We start from the raw sequence: 19,970 nt of genomic DNA, 5'->3' as shown, positions 1-19,970 counted from the left end.
AGCTATCTTTTGGATTATTGCTTGTAGCCCCACTGCGTAAGTGGAAGAGGTTGGCTTAGCCGCCTATTTTGAATATTTTGTAATACTCCTTCCGTTGCATAAGCGGTTTAGTTGATTGTAATGTTGTCCTCCCGCTGAATAAGCGGTGGAATTGATAGTAAATTTCATTTCTAGTCCTCCCGCTACATAAGCGGTAGAGTGATTGTTCTTTAGTTTCTTGTATTATCCTTGGCTGGTTCTCCGCCAAGTGATCTTCAATATTCTCCATATCCCGTTGAAAAGTGGAAGGGGCTGGCTTGCCGCTCGAGCATTGTATTATTTCTAGTTATTTGAAGCTAACGATCCCCTCAACACCGTATGCTCTCGCCTTCCCATATTGGGCACTTGGTGATTAGAAAGTGGAAGGGTTACAACTTCAGCATTATTGTATCTTGATTTCCTAACCTTAACAGGTTCTTGTTGTGATTGTAACTGGAAAGAAATTGAAAAAATTGTTGGGGATATTACAATAACTAAAGAAACTATTGCCAATCCAGACAACCAGCTATAACAACTATGCTAGAAAGAAAAAAGTGGGGGTCCCCATTTGCAATGGGGTGATGTGTAAAAATGTCACAACAAAATGTCTTTAAGCCCTCCCCTCTAAAGGGATTTTTGCAAGTGGATGAAATATTTGAGACATTTGAAACATTTGCAATGAGAAGCCCTGCTTATCTATTGTTGCTTTGTCGATTTCAAGAAGGCTTTTGACATGGTTCTTAGCCACTAGTTGTGGTGTAGAGTGAATGATCTTGGTATTCTATACCCATTTAGAGTTGTTGTCCATTTGCTTTATGAAGAGGTACGGGTAAAAATCAGAAATCATGCAGGTACTTCAAAAACCTTTAGGAGCGACAATGGGGTTAAACAATGCCATCCTTTTTCTCCTACTCTCTTTGGCCTTTATATCAACAAACTTGAGGAGTGGTTGAATTTGAAGGGTCTCCATTGGGAGAGTAAGTTGTCAAGATGCTTTTGTGTGCTAAGTTGCTAATGATCTTATTTCGATTGCTAGATCTGCCCAAGGGCTACAAACGCTTTTGGCTACATTTCATGAACTTTTGCAAAGATGTGGGTATGCAAGTTAATAATAGCAAGACCAAGATCATGACCTTCTCCAATAAAAGGAAAAAGAATTAGTTTGACTTCTATTTCGAAGGTAGTATCTTGGAGGAAGTAATGGAGTATAAATATTTGGGGGTTGACTTCAACAACAAGATCAGTTGGGAAACTTGCAAAAGGAAAATAACTTTTGGAGTTGGAGAATACTTTTTTCTCTTCAAAATAAATGTAGAGAGGCAAAGTTGTGGAATTGGAAAACCATTCAAACTCTGTTTGGGCTTTTAGTAATTTTAGTGGTGCTTTTGACACCAAATGGATAAAGATAGAGTTCAAAAAAGTTTGATCACAAGCAAATTCAAACTAAAAGCATCAATTCCCTATGAGATTCTTCTTTCTGAAACAAGTGCTCTTCCTATTGAGGCCATTACTATGGTGCGTCTTTCGATATAATTGTGAAAAGTTGAGCAGATGGAAACAAATTGCTGACCCGATGTTGTGTTTCAAGATGTCTTGGCTAAAAGAGAGAAGACATAGATGAAACAATTCATAAGTGGATGAGCAAGTGGCACATTCACTTGAATGCTTGTCCTAATAATAATAAAGAACTAAAGACTTTGTGGCTGAGAAATTTTGCAAGGTTATGTGAACAAAGATGTGGGGAGAAAGAAGTGTTACCTTGAAAATTTTAGTCCCAACATAGACCATTAGTAAAAGGTCCATATAGAGGCCAATATCCCTTGGAGATCAAAGATTCTCATTGCCTAACTGAGGACTAACTCATCGTCTTCAATTTGTAAACAAGGTGGTGGAAAAGGCCAAAAGAGGTTTGGGAAGAGAGGGTTTGTAACTTGTGTATAGTGGGGACTGTGGAAATCGAAAAGTACTTTATTTTAGATTGCAAAGCATATAATGACATCAGAGACAGCTACATAAGTGATTTAATAGCAGCTTCTTTTCAAGATTTATTCAGCGAAGAATAGGCAGAGAGATTGGGAGAGCTTATTATCCGACTAAATTGCAGAAGATGAACAATTCACAATGCAAAAATAGCAAGGTCTACTATCCCATAGGATTTATTTAACCTCGTCAATGTTAAAAGTTTTCTATTCTATTCTATTCTATTCTGTAGACACTCATGGTCATAAAGAAAGCAATTTTTCCATTTGTTGACATGTGTAGACATAGGAAAATGGGCTGCGATCAGGCTAATGCACTCAAGACATGTAATGTCCCTTTTTGGGATATTCCTGATTTTTGCCTTAAAACAATAATATTTACTCAAAATAATGATAGCTTTGTCAAAGATTAATAATTTCTCATAATAGTCAGGTCAATAAATCATAGCATAATTTCAAAATCAATCCTATTGTGAATTCTTGGAAATGCATACTAATCTATTGAATTAGATGTTTTCATCCCTAACTCAACAATGTCAATATTAAGTGTTTTGGCCAAGAGCATTAACCGGTTATCGTCCTCTTTGTTCAAGATTTGAGTTTTCATCCAAATTTGATAAGAGCAATGAGGGTTTTCATCCTTCCTATTTGCAAGACACTTCCTCAAATTCAAAACTGATTGCTTGATGTATTCGCTAGATTATTGTTGATTGTTTTGGCTGATTGATATTTCTTGATAGATTGGTGAGTAAATGCTTGAATGATGCTTTGAATGATTTTATGCTTGAATGGATTGATGCTTAGATGAATTTTATACTTCAATGAATTCCTTCTTGGATGATTTTCTTAAATGAAATGTTCTCCCTTTTATATCTTCAACTTTGAGGGAGTCACCTGTTCATCATATCTATCCTTTCCAAGAATTACACCTTTTCATAGTTAATCACTTCCTTGAAACTCTTGAGTAATTTTAATTGTATGCTTTCGGGAATCGCTGATCATGATGTTCATTATTTTAATCTTAACTGATTGCCTTATTATAAGTATTGCCATTTTTATTACCTTTGCCTAGATTATAAGTTTAAATACTGCGATCTGATTTTTTTTTAACAAGACTTTAATCTCTTAATTTGGCAGGGGCATGACAATCTACCCTTCCCAAGATTGCTTGTCTTCAAGCAATGTCAGTTTCAATCTATCAAACAAAATCTTTTTGCCAATACGAGGATCCCAAATCAACCTTGGAAATTTCTAATCCTTCGATCCTCCTTGTGATGTAATTAGCTTCTGGTGCATTACTTTGATATGATTTATAAATTGGAGATTCTACACTAGTGATGTTTCTTTCAATATCTTGGTTATGTCCAACTTTGTACTACAATGATTTCCTTGAAGAGTTGTTAAAGTGCTTGCCAAACAGTCAATATTGTTTTTTAATATCATAAGGTTGATACTCTTATCTAAAGTGTTAGGACAATTTATTGTCCTTTATTCTTTTGGCTCATGTACTTGTGTTTCCCAATAACTCTTAGTAATGAAACCAAGAATTGGAAACTAGCAAGGTCCATAGTTTAAGGTAAGTTTTCTTTCACCCTCAGAAAGACAAAAAGTGATCTTGTAATTGCATAACATCAATCTGAAAATCTATTTCCCTTTTTGCATCAATTGTGTCTACAGGGAATTTCTTTGGTTGGCCCAACCCTCTCATAGTTTTATGGATATTTCTTTGAAGAAAAGTAGAAAAATGAACTTTTAAGATGAGAATTAGGGGCATGAAACACATCCATGACCCTAAATGTGATGTTCTTTTTGGGAATGATATTATATTCTTTTGGTCCACTTTCAATATTCTCACATTTTGTAACTAGTCCAATAATGTTTTTTCAAGAAATATCCCTAAATTCTTCTCTCCTTTCATTGGGTAACTTAGGATCCATGGGGTGGCTATCATTAAAGTTATTTCTTGTTCGAGTAATCTCATTTATTTTTTATTAGCCCAAACAACCTTGTAGTTGAATTGTCGATCAGCCATTGATTGAATCCTTTGTGTAAGAACCAATGTGATGTTTTCTATAAATGCTTGTCTTCCTTCCACTTATCCAAAATGCAAAATATAGGAGCATTATAGTTATGCACTATAGATGATTCTATCTACCTTGGGATAGTGGTAAAAATAAATTCTTCTTCTCCAACAAAAAGATCTTTTTTTTTGTAGTAGAGTCTGTTCATCAATAGGTGGTAGGAATACGTTCTTATTATAATCTAATAAACTAATTTCCTTCTTGTTTCCTCTTCTTCCTTTCAGGTTCAAGTTCTTCCTCCTTTGACTCTTCATTTTTCATTGCTTCTATGTGGTGTTTTTTCCCTTCTCGGAGCATCTATGACCCGACTCACATGGTCCCCTAAAATTAAAACACAATTTCTTCTTTCGAAGCTGACTCTTGGATTCTTCCACCTTGTTGGATTGAGGAGGTAATGCCTTTGGTTTCAAATTATCCTTGTCAAAAGGTTTCTCATGTGACCCCGATGTTATATTCTTGGGATTGATCTTGTTTTTAGGTGTGGAGTCTTCCAAATCTAAAGCCCTTTCAATGGCATCTTGTAGGGATGATGGTTCAAAAGACCAGACCAGTTCCCTTAGTGATTCAGAGAGTCCTTTGATACATATTCTTCCATTGTACCCCATTACCTTAGTTGTTTTAACTCCTTAAATGGCATCTTCAGGTTTTTTCTTTCAAACCTTTCGATGAGTCCATGTGAAGCTGGTGTATGTTACAATTAGATGATGCCCTTGTATAACTAGCTTCATGATGCCACCATTCATGTTCTATTCCTTCTAAGTGAAGAATGGCAAATTTAATGGCTTCGTCTTCGATCATGGGGATAAGAAAAAGATAGGTATCTAGTTTTTGGACCCATGCTAGTGCAGTGACCTTCCTCGAACTATCAAAAGTAGGAAGAGTCATCTTACGTACTCTTTGCTTTAAATCTTTTTGGGCTGCTTTCTTTCCCCTCTTGAGGTATTTATTGATCTTCCATTACAATATGCTCTAAATGGAATTTGTCTTCTAAGGCCAAGATCAATTCTTGAATATGCTTCTATGCATTCATCAAGGTCATTTGCTGCCATGTTGGGTTCTTCTTCTCGGGAATGCTCCTCTGTAGGTAAGAATGTAGGTCGTGTTACTCTAGGTGATAATCTCAATGGGGTCCTATTGTTATTCCCAAAATGGTTTGAATCAACATATCTTCCATTTGTTTGGCTAGGTCTAAGAGCACGGATAGTATTATTCATATTTTGAAGTGTTTGGAGAAGCAATTGTGTTTTTTTTTCTTGTCACTCTGTATAAGCCTTCAGTTCATTTTCTTGATTTACCTCATGATCACCCATTTTATTACCTTTAATTGGGTTGATACTTGCCTCTAGTTTTTGCCTTTCTCTTTTCAAGGCTCATTGAGCTCCTTGGCTCAATTGCATATACTACATTTTAGATCTCCAAGCTGGTAGGATCAATGCTCTAATACCAATTGTAATGTCCTTTTTTGGGATATTCCTGATTTTTTCCTTAAAACAATAATATTTATTTAAAATGATAACAGCTTTGTCAAAGATTAATAATTTATCATAATACTCAAATCAATAAATCATAGCATAATTCTCAAAATCAATCATATTGTGAATTCTTTGGAAATACTTACAAATCTTTTGAATTAGATGTTTTCCTCCCTAACTCAATACTAGCAATATCAAGGGTTTTCATTCTTAACTTGCCAAGGGCATCAAAGGGTTTTTGTCTTTCCAACTCTTAGTCCACCTTGGAGGGTTTTCATCCTACTTGATCAAGATTTGGGTTTTTGTCCAAACTCAATAAGAACAATAAAGGTTTTCGTACTTATCCTCTCATGAATTTGGAAGTAATTTTGTTATTCCTATTTGCAAGAAACTTCCTCATTTTAAAAACTAATTGCCTAATGTATTTGCTAGGTTATTGCTGATTGGAGGGTTTTCATCCTCCTTGTTCAAGATTTGGGTTTTCGTCCAAACTCGATAAGAACAATAAGGCTTTTTGTCCTTATCCTCTCATGAACTTGGGAGTGATTTCGTTGTTCATCTTTGCAGGATACTACCTCAAATTCAAAACTAATTGCTTGATGTATTTGCTAGGTTATTGCTGGTTGCTTTGGGCGATTGATGTTTCTTGATGGATTGGTGAGTAAATGCTTGAATGATGCTTTGAATGATTTTATGCTTGAATAAATTGATTCTTAGATGAATTTTATGCTTCAACGAATTCTTTTTTGGATGATCTTTTCAAATGAAATGTTTGCCCTTTTATATCTTTAAGTTTGAGGGAGTCACACCTCTCCATCATTTTTGTCCTTTGCAAGAGTTACACCTTTCGTAGTTAATTGCTGCCTTGAAATTCTTGATTGATTTTAATTGTATGCTTTTGGGAATCACTGCTTGTAGTGTCTCCTCTTCCTAGTTAGTATTAGTATTTAGGATCAGTCTATTAACAAGTCCTTGTAGATTGATAGGAGGGATAGAGGACACTGGATTTGATGATTATTCTCTTGTTTCACATGGCACTCTAGAGTAAACTTGGTGGAATCATTTAATAGTTTTATTATCACCAAGTTGCCAATTTATAACTACATTAAAATCAAGCAAAACACCTCCTAAAAGTGACTGCTCCACCAAAATTTTCTCCTCCCCCCTCCCCCCCAGTCACTGCTTCTTCCACATCACCTCTCTTAGGTTCTCTTTTCCACAAATGTATTTTCTTCTTAGGCACAAAATCTTCCTTTGGTGTAATGTCCGCATTTTCCAAGCCTTTCATAAAAACTTAGCCTTTTGGCTAAGTGGAGGAATAAGGAGAAATTAATTAAATTAATTTCTTATAAAGTCATTAAAATAAATTAAAAATTAAAAAGTGACTTTATATTTAATTAATTTAATTAAATAGTGACTATAGTATAAAATTAAAATAATTAAAAAGCTACTTAATAAATAATAAAGGGTACCTACCCTCTTCTAGAAGGAATCTCACGATGGGTTATGAAAAGGATAAATAGAAGAGGGTGATTGATCATCAGGCAGATTGGAGATTGATTGGATATGATAACATGACTGATGCATTGCATTGGTTGAATCTCTAAGGACGCAAACCTTCAGCAGATTGAGAAGGGCTGGACGAAACCCTAGTTTCTTCTTCTTGGGAGTGGGAGATACTTAGTTTTCCACATTGGGCATAACGAATGTATGGTGGTTGGGGAAGGACAAATCAGTCCTTTCATTTGAGCTAATTGAATTTTGGCATCAGCTTTTCATGGTGAACGATTTTTGGTAAGACTTCAGCCCTTGGGCCAATAAGCATCTATGATTTTTGTCTACACATTGAGGAAGGCTAGGCGATTCTCTTGGGAGTACATTGGAGGTCAGTTTGAAGAGAGTTGCAGACATTTTCAGATCTGAGACAAATTACTTCAGACCTTCCTCAACCCTCGATTTGGCTTGTTACTCATCACTGATGCATCAAATCATGAGTTAGAAGGCAGCGATTTCAATTAGGGAGCAAGGCGATCCCTTTTTAGGCAGTTTGGAATGAACTTTGGTGTCAATTAAGCCCCAAATCAGTGTTCTGATCAGACGGACCTGTACATAGCAGAAACCCATCGATTTGGGTGGTATTACTTGGCATGAGCCTTGAGACATCTTGATTGGTAAAGCGCTTTCACTAGGAGGTGAGACCGATCAGCTTGGAGGAAGTTAGAAGCCTATTCGCTGCCATCCACATCGACATTCAGACTTTCATTATCAGTCACAAGCCGATCTAGGATGAGTCACGATTTGCATCTTGGAGGAGGATTCAGCTTGTCTCATCATCACATCTTCTAGACGATCTATAACAGGCTCACTAGATACCATTATTTCTTGATCTTTTTCAGTTGTTGTGTATGAGTCATGAGTGCCATTGTCTTCAGAAAATCAGAGACTCAATTATTGTTATCAGTGTAATAACGCATAAGGTTGGCCAATGAATAAAGCTTAAGGAGTTTGTGGCTGCATAATGTATAATCATTTCTGAGGTTGATTATCATCTGTTTGACAAAATGACAGTTAATAATTTTCCTTGGTTGAGAAGCTTCTATTGTTATTGTTTGCTGTCACTACTTTATTGGGTCATCACACTTCACTTTTTGAGTTAATTATGAATGTACTTCATTAGAATTTAATATGCAACGTCCCTTATACCACACTGAAAATTAAGGACAGCAAGCTACCCTTGGTTAGCCAAGTGTTTGATGGAATATCCAGCAAGAGAAGCAGAAGATAGATATCAGAATTGACAAGGGGACATTACATAGACGTGTGAGAAACTTCTTGTAATGTTTCTACTTCTAAAATTTAAGTAATGAGATCAAATGATTTGCATAAGTTGTTCTTTAAAATCAGGAAGTTTATGGGTGTGTTCTAATTTTTAATTAGATTTGAATTGGAATTTTTTTTGTCTTTGATAGGTCTCCGAGTGTGTTTAAAAAATCAGCAAATAGATATGATGCTTCAGGTTAAATTTGGGGTTTTAGGTTTGGTGTTAAGATATATTTTAAGGTGTGATTGGAGGTTATGTTTTGTTTTAGTTCAGCATTGTGGGGCATGGTTTGAGATCTGATTTTTGAAGGTACTTCATCTCTAGAGTTGATTCAAGTAGTGGTGGGGTTGTGTGGTCTAATTGCAAGGAGAAGGCTTCTCTTTATTGGATCTCGTATACTTGATTGCATCAAATTGCACCAGTGCTGGTTAGATTATGTGAGTCAAAGGATATGTGTCATCTAATTGGATAGGATAAGCCTTGGGTAGCAGGTATTTGAGTACTTGTGTCAAAATGTTTTCTAAAAGGAGAACCAAGGTAGTTTTGTGAAGATCTATAAGAATTTGTTTTACTGAAAGGATAGAAAGAGCTTGTATACAGAGAGCTCTTGAAAATATGAACATGTTGAGAGCAAGGTTGGATGCTTTAAGAGTTGGCAATAGTGAGATAAGGCTTGAAAAATTAGAAGTTACAAAGGAAAATTTGGTGAATTGAAGTCCAAAATATCTGAGCACAGTAATGGTGGAAGATCAAGCAGAAGAAGTAGAATGTCATCTTACCTCTAGAAAAGATGAGTGTGATGGTGACTTTGTTAGATGAACTTGAGGAGAAAAGAGAACGTGTGCAGCATGTAAGAGAAAATATCCTCATGATGTAGGTTATAGAGGCACTAATGGTTGATACCGAAGCTAAGGTAGCTAAGGTATGTTCTTTGGAATATGTGGAGGTGGAGTTGGGATAGATTAATGCTTGTTGGAAAGTAACAGTAGAGGATGGGAAAGCACACGATGATGAGTACCTTGAGATGGTATCGACTTTGTAAGAAGTTGTCGATATGGGTTCTCTGATTATTGTGGAAGAGGAAAATAGGATCTTGACCAATGGAGGACAGAAAAATGAAGAAAAACTAACGAAATGATTGTTTGATTCCATCATACATAATGAATTGAGCCCAAATGTAATGTCCCCTTGTCAATTCTGATATCTATCTTCTGCTTCTCTTGCTGGATATTCCATCAAACACTTGGCTAACCAAGGGTAGCTTGCTGTCCTTAATTTTCAGTGTGGTATAAGGGACGCTGCATATTAAATTCTAATGAAGTACATTCATAATTAACTCAAAAAGTGAAGTGTAATGACCCAATGTGGAAAACTGAGTATCTCTCACTCCCAAGAAGAAGGAACTAGGGTTTTGTCCAGCCCTTCTCAATCTGTTGAAGGTTTGCGTCCTCAGAGATTCAACCAATGCAATGCATCAGTCATGTTATTGTATCCAATCTGCCTGATGATCAATCACCCTCTTCTATTTATCCTTTTCATTAGCCATCGTGAGATTCCTTCTAGAAGAGGGTAGGTACACTTTATTATTTATTAAGTGACTTTTTTAATTATTTTAATTTTATACTATAGTCACTATTTAATTAAATTAATTAAATATCAAGTCACTTTTTAATTTTTAATTTATTTTAATGACTTTATAAGAAATTAATTTAATTAATTTCTCCTTATTCCTCCACTTAGCCAAAAGGCTAAGTTTTCATGAAAAGCTTGGAAAATGGGGACATTACAGCCTAGCTGATCCAAAGAACACTTACAATCTCCCAAGCCCATATGCAACTCCTAGACACCCTTATATCTGATCTTACATACCTAAAATAAATGCTAAGGCTAAACTCAATTGGACAATAAGGTTTACAACAACTTTATACAATCTTAAGAAAAGTTTGACAAAGTTCCCCCTTACAAAACTCACTTTCCAACTGTGCAAATCCTCACAACATTCTCAAATCTTCAAAAGCAGCAACATCCCTGCAAAAAGAACTTTATATATCTCCTCAGTTTTCTCTCTTTTGGGTAAATTCCAGTTCTCCCATTTGAGCTCTTGATGTGCTACAAGCAAAAAAGAAACTTTTTCTCCTTCCTATTCACTGTCACTTTTTTTGAGAGGCTAACATTTCTCATTCTCAACAATAATTTTTATGCATTTCTCCAATTGTGGTGCCATTCCAAAGGGTTTGAATGAGGAGTAAAAAATTTAACTCCAAAACATTAAGTTCTTCGAATGTAACTCCATTTGAGGTGGCGAGATTATCCGAGGGATCCAAGCAATAGTAATTTAATTTATAGAATATAAAATTTCCTAAATATGGTGTTAGGTCCCAAAATCGTGGGTCCACAAGCCTACCTTCAAGGGCAGTGATCTTCACCAAGAAGCTAAATTAGGGGGTTTATCAACAGATTTAGGATGGTTAAGGGCTTGTGAACAAGAGTGAGTAGTCTTTTCTACAATTTGGCTCAACTAAACTCAAGAGGGTGTTCCTAGAGGTAACCTAAATAGGTGTATACATCAATTAAAATGTAAATTGATTGTAACCTGACTGTAACAAATCAGTAGGCATACCCAAATGTAAACCTAACACCAATTTCTGTCTCTAGACCAAGTGTAACTAGCTGCATAAGATCTCTGTATAGCTGATAACACACCTTGCACATGCACCTATAGATAACAACATTACTTTATACCGTAAGATAGTTTCATTTATCTTTTTTTACACAATTTAATTTATCTTTGTTTACACAGTGGTAAGGTGTAGACATACTGGAAATGATTCTTTGATGATTTAACATTTTCATTTGCTTAAAATAAGTCACTAGTTTATATTACTAGACCATTAATAGCATGCATGAGACCCTAATCTAATCTGATAGCTAACCTGTAATGTCCCCTACCTAATTAACATAATTAATCTATTTCAATATACTAAAATTGATTGAGAGACCAATCATGAAGCCAGTCATTGATATTCTTCAATTTATTAGTTATTAACAAGTGCTTATTTATTTTCCTCATTAGCTTATTAATTTCATTATTCATAGTTCTTAATATAGATATCAGACCCTGCTACTACTTCAAATTTAAGGGAGAAGGGTCTATGTATGTTACCAAAGCGCTTAGAGACCAAATACAATAGGTTCCCTCAAAGTTTACAGATCCAAGCCCTTACCTATCTTGGGTCTATACCCTCAAGGCTTATGGGTCACTGATCCCCACCCTATCTTGGGACTTAACCTATTGCTTGGATTTAGACTGCCCCTCTTTGAAACATCTCATCCCCATCTTCTTAGATACTGATAATAGCAGCAAGAATGAATAGTATATATGTATTCTCTCTATGTTTATTTGAGAGTTCTTTCTGATTTAACAATCTAATATTATTATTTTTCTGCTCGAAACATTAGATATACATATATATAGGACCATATAAGGGTTCCTTATTCCTAAATGAATTCAGATTTAATATTCTATAAATTAATATTTAGTTCATAGATGTTGCAGCATCCTTCTTGGGTGATCACCAATTATAATAACCATTCTTATCCTTCCTTTCTGAATCCCCCCCTTCTTGAATTTCTTTCTTTTCTCTTATATATATACTTTTACATCGAAAGATCACATTCTTTTGGATACACTTAATTTGAAAAGACATACCTTCCTATTTGTTAAGGGTACTACTTCTAAATCGCCCCCTTTTAGAAAGCTAACTATAACCAAATCGCATATGTTGGGAGTTGTTAATATTAATCCTCAAGATCGCACTCTTTCCTTGCATCAGGTTTTGCCTCTTAATAACAATTAACCGCTGCATAAATATGGTAATCATTGTCAATAGTTTAGTAATGTTCATTGGTCATCATGAATATCGTTTACTAAAGCATATTAATTGATTGCTGTGTATTGCGTGGCTTTGACCTGAGTGTTTTTAATTTGACACAAACAAATTCCTAGTTTCTTATCCTTTGTCAAACTTGTTAGCAGATCGCTGTCTTTAAATTCATGTATGATCTATGTAATTGATGTAAAGGAAGACAGATCTGACATGTGTCAACATGTCAGATCTGGTCTGCCACAATGTGTTTATTCCCAAAACTAAATCATTGTTTATTAATGTTTTATTATACATCATCTCTGTCTTATTAACATTATTGCTGCCATATAATTACTGTGTAAATAAGAATATTAATATTATGTAATATTTGATGAATATGAAATGCTAATGTGAATGTGACTAATAATCTGTTTATTACGTTTATGAATCTGATTATATAATACTAAAATAATTGATGCATAAGTATATTAGATAATATTTATTATTATTTGACAATATGGGGATATCACACTAACCACAATTGAGATGTATTAATAAAAGTGTTTGATCCTGAACTAATAAGAACTGATGCCCACTCCATTGGGCAACAATGTCATGAACAACAAATAGGAAGGAGATGAAACTTGCAAAGCATCAATAGAACCAGATTTACACTTAAATGCAAACCAGAGATTACATTTTTGCAATAGACATACTTAATAATCCATAACCATCACTACAAAGACCCACATGGAACAAAAATATGACCATTACAAAAGATTTGCAATGCATTAGATGTTGTCACACATACATCGTGATCGAACCCTAGTTCCATGCATACCAACAAATGTGGCAAGAGGAAATACATATCTACGATTACAATAAATTCTTGAGCCTTGGCAAAAAGCCATGGAGACATACTATTACAAAGATGTACATTACAAAATCCTTCCTACACTATTACAAAGTATATCCCTTTGTTTACAATTTAGCATGCAGTGTTTGATGCCCTAGAATACAATGCAGACTTCACCAAACCCAAAAATTGGTTTGACAATCAACCATTTGTATGAACAACAATCTAGTATATGTAGATCTGTCATTCTGGCATCCAACTCACAAATAGGAGCCTCAAGATAATAAAAACCTGGATGATGCAAGAAATCCCATTGTTCTATGCTCACAATTATCCATGTGTCGTGATTCATGTTTGAAATCATATGAAAACCACCAAGAAATGAGTTAAAAAGTTGCAAAAAGCAAGGAGGAACATTATTCAAACCTACAAATCACTTTTACGTTAATGATGCCTTTGAATCTGGAGTGATATGGTATGAAAGAGCTCAAAAAATCTACTGCAAACATTTCTATGGGATGGCATGAAGAAAATGGGCTCAGAAATCCCAACCGCTACCTTAAATATGAAATGGGCTGATTTTATCTTTAATCCTACTCAAGTCTACACCACTTTTGGTTTAAAATGATTTATAAGCATGATATGATTTGATTTGGCAACAGCAAAGCTTCTTTGGATCAATTATGATGTTCTTGGATCATTTTTTCCTTTATTGCTGCAAACTTTGTGAATCTGTGCCCTTTTGAACAATGTTATCTAGGTTGGAGAAACCATAATTTGAAGATTTATGACAGCTCTAGTTAAAAAAGGTCTTCATGACATGCAGGGATGGTGGGAAATACAATGAAACAATATAGTGGTTTCTGATGTCAAAGGTCTGTGAGGATTCATACTTCATGCCTTTGGTTAGTGCGTCAGAGATTTGGGGGTTATGAGAAACTCATACCATTAAGGTATGTGGAATAGGGGAAGTTCAAAAAAGCAACTCCAAAAAGGTGACAATGTTTCCAAGTGTTAGGGATTAAGGGTTGGGTGTATCTTAGAACAAGTACTAAAGTGAAAGGAAGGGAAAAATTCCAACTTTGAAGGAGTACTTAATAAAAAGGTTTGCCCTCTCGGGTGAATAGCTTAAGACATAAAGAACATAACGCAGACTAATGCCGTAAATGTCAGACAAAGTATATCAGATGTTCTATTCATAATCCGTGTATGTTACAAGTTACATTCCGAAGTATAAAAGGGTACCGAGGGGGTGCGAGCGCCAACTGTCGCGCCGCAACTTCCACCTCTCGGTTGCCAACTAACCAAAACAATTACGCATAATTAACTAATGTTATTCCCGTGTACAATAATGCCGCCAACATCATCCCCCCCAAAAAGAAAAGTCGTCTCCAAGCGACTTACAAAAATGGAGATAATGCAACCTATACAATATATCTGAAAGACTAGGGAGGGGGCTGAGAAAGCGTCCTTGAAGTAGAAGTGTGAGAAGTCGGTGTCTGGGTCGCCAAGCGGGCACGGAGCTCATACACCTGCTGAGTGCGTGCAGCCACATCCCATTCCGCCACGAGGACCTTCTCTAAAGCTGTCTTCACCATGTGTGCAGCCTCCAACAACTCCTCTTTTGTATCCACTGCCTCCGTCGCGCAGACCAACCGTGTCTGCTCGGCTGCCAGACGAGTCTCTACCTCGGCCTTCGCTGTCCGGGTCTTAGCCGTCTTTGTGCGGGCCATCTCTAGCTGTGCCAACAACTGCGCCCTCTCGGCTGCCCATGAGGCCTGCTGACTGGCCACCTCTCTCTCCAACGCTACTCGGGCAGCCTCCCTGACTACAGACTCATGCTCTGTACGCCTCAATGTATAATAGGCATCCCGGTAGACCTGCTCGATCTCGCGGACCATTGCCGTCACCTGACTCTCCACAACGGGCTGGCGCAGCCTCTAAGCCTGGAGCATCTCCCCTGTCTCTGTAGTCGGCCACCCTTGAGACTCAAAACAGGTAGCAAAGGCTGTCGGGCAGCCCACCCGCATAAACTGTAGGACCTGCTCTAGCTCCACCACCACCTGCTGCAATGCTTGCGTTTGGGCGGCGGCCACCACCCGCCTACCCCTCGTCACCATATCAGCGAGATAGGTCTCAACATCCTCCCTCGTCTGTGTCGAAGGCTGTGAAGTCCCTGGTGGAACGGTCACTGCTGTATCCTGCTGTGAAGGTACCGCCTCCGCCACCGAAGGTGCACCATCGCCTGGTGCCTGCCCACCAGAGGCGACCTCCCCTGCCTCGTTTCCCACTGTGAGTCCATGTGCCTCCCTTGACGAGTCATCCAAGTGGACTACCTCCGCTCCAGTCTCTCGACACGGTGAGAATACAACAGCTCCCTCCGGCAGTGCCAGTGTCATCTGAAACCGCTGTGTGAGCCAGCTCTGCATAGCCTCGAGGTCAGCATGCATCTCCGTGACCGGTGGATGGTTCGATGTCGTTGGCTCCTCCAACAACGAAGCCGAAACAGTCACCACAGCGTCACTACCCACGACCTCCAACCGCACGTGAGGCTCGGTATCCTCCACCTCCGTCGGCCCCTGCTCGACCACTACCCGGTGCGGTGACTCCTCCGTCCTTGACTCTGCCATGTCCTCGGTAAGTGCCGCTGTGGTTGGGCCCGACGGTGCTCCCTGGTGCTCGTGCTGGAGGGGACCAAGTGTAACAGGCGTATGGCTCTGCCCGAAGGCCGGAATACAAGTGCCGCCTACTCCAGATGCTGGCACAGTCGTGCCCATCGGTAACAGAGGTGGGGCAAACTGGACTCGTACAGGCTCCTCCGTTGCCTGGCTGCTATCGTCCTTCTCATCTTCCTCCTCCGAATCCTCCGTGCTGCTGGACTCCCTCCCGCTGTCAGGCTCCCCTGAGGCCGAGGCCCTATCCATCGCCCGTTTCCGCTTCGCGGAAGAGTGCCCAATGTCCAAGTGCCTCCAATACATTATTGGAGGCTCTCTCGCTGTCAACGGTCCCTGTGGCCGTAACTCCAACTCGTCCTCCGGCACTACTTCCTGCGTGGCCTCCAAGAATAACCCTATAGCGTAATGAGGCATATAGAATGTGCGATGCTGGAGCGTCAAAAAATCATACATACGCTCTGCCAGTAACGCTGCCCAGTCATATACGATGCCATTCATCAGCCCATTCATCAGCATAATCTGAGGGAGGGCAATGTCCGACGCCCTACCCGACCCCGTCAATCTGCTCTTGATAACATCCATGATGCACCTCCAGTGGCCCTCCGCAACAAAAGTCTTACGGATTCCGTGACTCTTCGTGGCTCTAGCCACGCTGTCCAACTCCGCTGTGGTCAAATTCCGGGAGACTAATTTAATCCACCGCTCCTTCTCCTCCTGTGTCATCTTTTTGGCCTTCAAGTCTATTTTCTTGCCCTGGCTGCCCAGAATGCCGAATACCCTTGTGAAATCCCTTGCTTTGAAGGATATGGTGACATCCCTCCGGAGGTATTCAAACGTGCTGGTGCATGTATGCCTGTCGAAGGTGTCCACCATGAAGCGTAGGGCACCCTCGTACTCCCGGATAGGGAACACGGGCATCCGAATAGCCCACTCTACTTGTGCCTTCTGGAGGTTTTGCTTTACCAGGTTATTATCGGGGGTGTCCTGCCACCATTCTCGGCATTCTAATCCATTCAGGCCCTCGAAAGTAACATTCTATGGCGTCACTGTGTTTTTCGCACTTGCGGCAGCCTGTGGTGCTTTCTATTTTTGTTTTTGCCGGGCGCTGGCATCCATGGTGCCGCCTGCAACACGTACTCCTGAAGCTAAAATCCTGATATTGCTACCCCTATCCTTCTGGCTGCTACTGGAAGAAGCGTGCAGCTGTTTCTTCCAACTCCTCTTCCCTGCTGAATCCATCGATCTCCCTGTAACTGATTTGTTTAGAAAAAATCTACCCTTCGTAACGGCCCTCTCTTTTTGGCTGCCGCCGTGCGGCTGCTTGGTCTACCTGTGGCTCTATTCTTCCCTTGGCTGCTGTGCGGTGATGTGCCTTCGGCCGTGTTTGGTGTCTTCTTCCTCCGCGGGGTTTTATTGCCAAGGTCGGTTGTGCGGTGTGGTGGCTTCTTCCTTTCCTCGGCGGTGTGCGGCGTGGTGTCTTCTTCGTGCGACGTGGTGTCTCTTCCTTTCCTCGGCGGTGCGGTGTGGTGTCTTCGTGCGGCGATTTATATCCTTGCGCGGCCTTCGGTGGCTCCCACCGCACGGTGTGACCACCGCACGATGGTGTCACCGTTGGTGATCCCACCGCACGATGGTCCCACCGCACGGTGGTCCCACCGCACGATGGTTCCACTGTCGGTGGTTCCATCGTACGGTGGTCCCACCGTATGGTGGCCTCTCTTTCTTTTTCTTTTTTTTTTTCTTTCTTCTTTTATATATATATATTTTTTTCCAAATTTTCTTTTATATATATATATATATTTTTTTTTTTCAATTTTTTAACGACTGACTGACTGGGGGTTCCGGTTCCCTCCGTTCGTGATAGATCTTTAGTTTCGACCCGTTGACTGCGTCTGGTATCTCCTTCCCGTCCAGCGTCCACAACTTTATTGCCCCGTTCATAGTGACCTCACGTATCCGGAAGGGCCCTAACCAGCGGACTTTGAATTTCCCAAGTTTAATTTCGTTCTTCCCATTGAATTTTAACACCAGCTGTCCGGGAGTAAAATTCATTTGCTGGAGATGCTTGTCGTGCCACATCTTCCGTCTTTGCTGGGCTGTTTCTGTCGCCCACTGAGCCATCATCCTTCGTTTGTCCAATTTGTTCAGCGCGTACAGCCTCTCCCTCAGGCTTTCCATGTCGCCAAGGCGATTATCAATGGCAATCCGTAGACTCGGCACCATGAATTCAACTGGCACCACGGCTTCTTGTCCATACATTAGCTGGAAGGGAGTCTGTCCAGTAGTTACCTTGTACGTTGTTCGGTATGCCCAAAGTACTGACGGTAGGCGCTCCTCCCAGTCATCCTTCTCCACTCCGCAAGACTTATATATCACCGACATTATTATTTTATTTGTGGCCTCCGCCTGGCCATTGGCACGTGGGTAGTACGGACTCGAGAATGAGTGAAAAATCTTGAAGTTTGATGTCAACTGCCGTATGACATGGTTCACGAAGTGGCCTCCCGGGTCACTGGTCAATTGAATAGGTATACCATATCGTGTAATGATTTGTTCATAAATAAATTTCGCTGTGCTTACTGCCGAATTATCCTGGAAAGCCCTTGCCTCCACCCACTTGGTCAAGTATTCTGTCGCAACTATAATGTACTGGCACCGTCGTGTGCGGCTGGCCTTAAGAGGACCCACAAAGTCGAGTCCCCATCGCTCAAAGAGTTCTTGTGCATGTGACGGGTTGAGGGGCATGAAGTCTCGCTTCAGAGGTTTGCTCGCCTGTTGGCAAGTGTCGCACCTCACGACCCACTCCCTGGTGTCGTGATATACCGTTGGCCACCATAGTCCTGCGAGAAGCACCTTTTGGGCTGTGGTGTCTGGACCCATATGTCCACCTGCAGGCCCTTCGTGTGCCCCCCTTAGTACACTCGAGACTTCTTCTTCCATGACACAACGCTTTAATATCTGGTCCGGCCCCATTTTGTAGAGTAACCCGTTAATGAGCGAAAAAGTCCTGCTCCTTAATGCGAGCTTTCTTCGTTCTCCTGGAGGCATACCCTCCGAAAATCGGGACGTCGATAGGTATTCTCCAATCTTTCTGTACCATGACGGGAGTACGGCTATTTGGAACAAGTGTGCATCTGGAAAATCGTCATTTACTCCCTCTGGAGTTTCCCCCGACTTAATCCGGGACAGCTGGTCGGCTATGACATGGCTTTGCCCTGGTCTCACCACAATTAAAAATGTGAACTCCTGTAGTAGCAATAGCCAACGACTTATCCTCCCCTGTATAATGGGCTTGTTTACTAAATACATGAGTGCCTGGTGGTCCACGTAAAATGTGAATGGTGTGGCCAGGAGATAATGACGGAATTTCTGTACAGCATAGACCATACCAAGTGCTTCACGTTCTGTGGTACTGTAGTTCTTTTCCGCCTTCGAGAGCAACTTGCTGGCAAAATAAACGGGGTGGTCCAGCCCATGCCCTCCTACTTGGGCTAATGTAGCCTCGATGGCATAGTTTGAGGCATCCACGTGAATGTGGAATTCCTTATCCCAGTTCGGGTATGCCAGTATGGGCGCTCCCATCAACCTTGTCTTCAGCTCTTCGAAGGCCTTGCTTTGTGGCTCTGCCCAAATGTATGGTTCCCCTTTCCTTGTCAATTGATCCAACGGGTGGGACACCTCCGCGAAGTTCTTGATAAACCTCCTGTAGTACCCCACATGACCAAGGAAGGACTTTACCCCCGTGACGTCCGTAGGAGGTTCCATTTCTACTATTACCCGAATCTTGTCCGGGTCCGTTTTCAATCCTTCTTTACACACAATGTGTCCCAGCAATCTTCCCTGTGGTACCATGAATCTACATTTCTTCGGGTTTAGGGCCAACCGTGCCCTCCGACACCTCTCCAGGCATTCTCCGAGAGTTTTTAAGTGGATGTCCTGTTCGCTGTAAATAGACCAATCATCCAGGAATGCTTTGAAGTTCCCCACCGACATCTTGTCGAAGATGTGCAAGATGATGCGCTGAAAGGTGGCAGGCGCATTGCATAGACCGAAGGGCATTCGGTTGTATGCATACACACCGTCCTCCACCACGAAGGTTGTTTTCAGCTTATCTTCCTCCACGATGGATATCTGGTTGTAACCAGAGAACCCATCCATGAAGGAATAGATTTCATGTCCAGCTACTTCCTCCAAGATGCTGT

General features: G+C 40.1%; 1 protein-coding gene across 3 annotated transcripts in view; it reads left to right on the top strand.

The window, feature by feature from the left end:
* Nucleotides 1–19,970, top strand: part of LOC131041398 (acyl carrier protein 1, chloroplastic) — a 40,465-nt gene that overhangs the window by 8,573 nt on the left and 11,922 nt on the right. Inside the window, exon 1 of one of the 3 annotated variants that reach the window (XM_057974461.2) lies at nucleotides 6,175–6,207. The exons of the other annotated variants lie outside the window; for them this stretch is intronic. Coding sequence (XP_057830444.1) covers nucleotides 6,190–6,207 — 18 coding nt within the window. The 5' untranslated portion in view covers nucleotides 6,175–6,189. Of the gene's footprint in view, nucleotides 1–6,174; nucleotides 6,208–19,970 lie in introns of those variants that run through there. 3 annotated transcript variants of the gene reach the window in all.

Source organism: Cryptomeria japonica, chromosome 11, assembly GCF_030272615.1.
Source record: "Cryptomeria japonica chromosome 11, Sugi_1.0, whole genome shotgun sequence".
In the NCBI taxonomy this organism is placed as follows: Eukaryota; Viridiplantae; Streptophyta; class Pinopsida; order Cupressales; family Cupressaceae; genus Cryptomeria; species Cryptomeria japonica.
The sequence above is the reverse complement of the archived record's forward strand: the minus strand, read 5'-3'. Positions and strand labels throughout refer to the sequence as shown.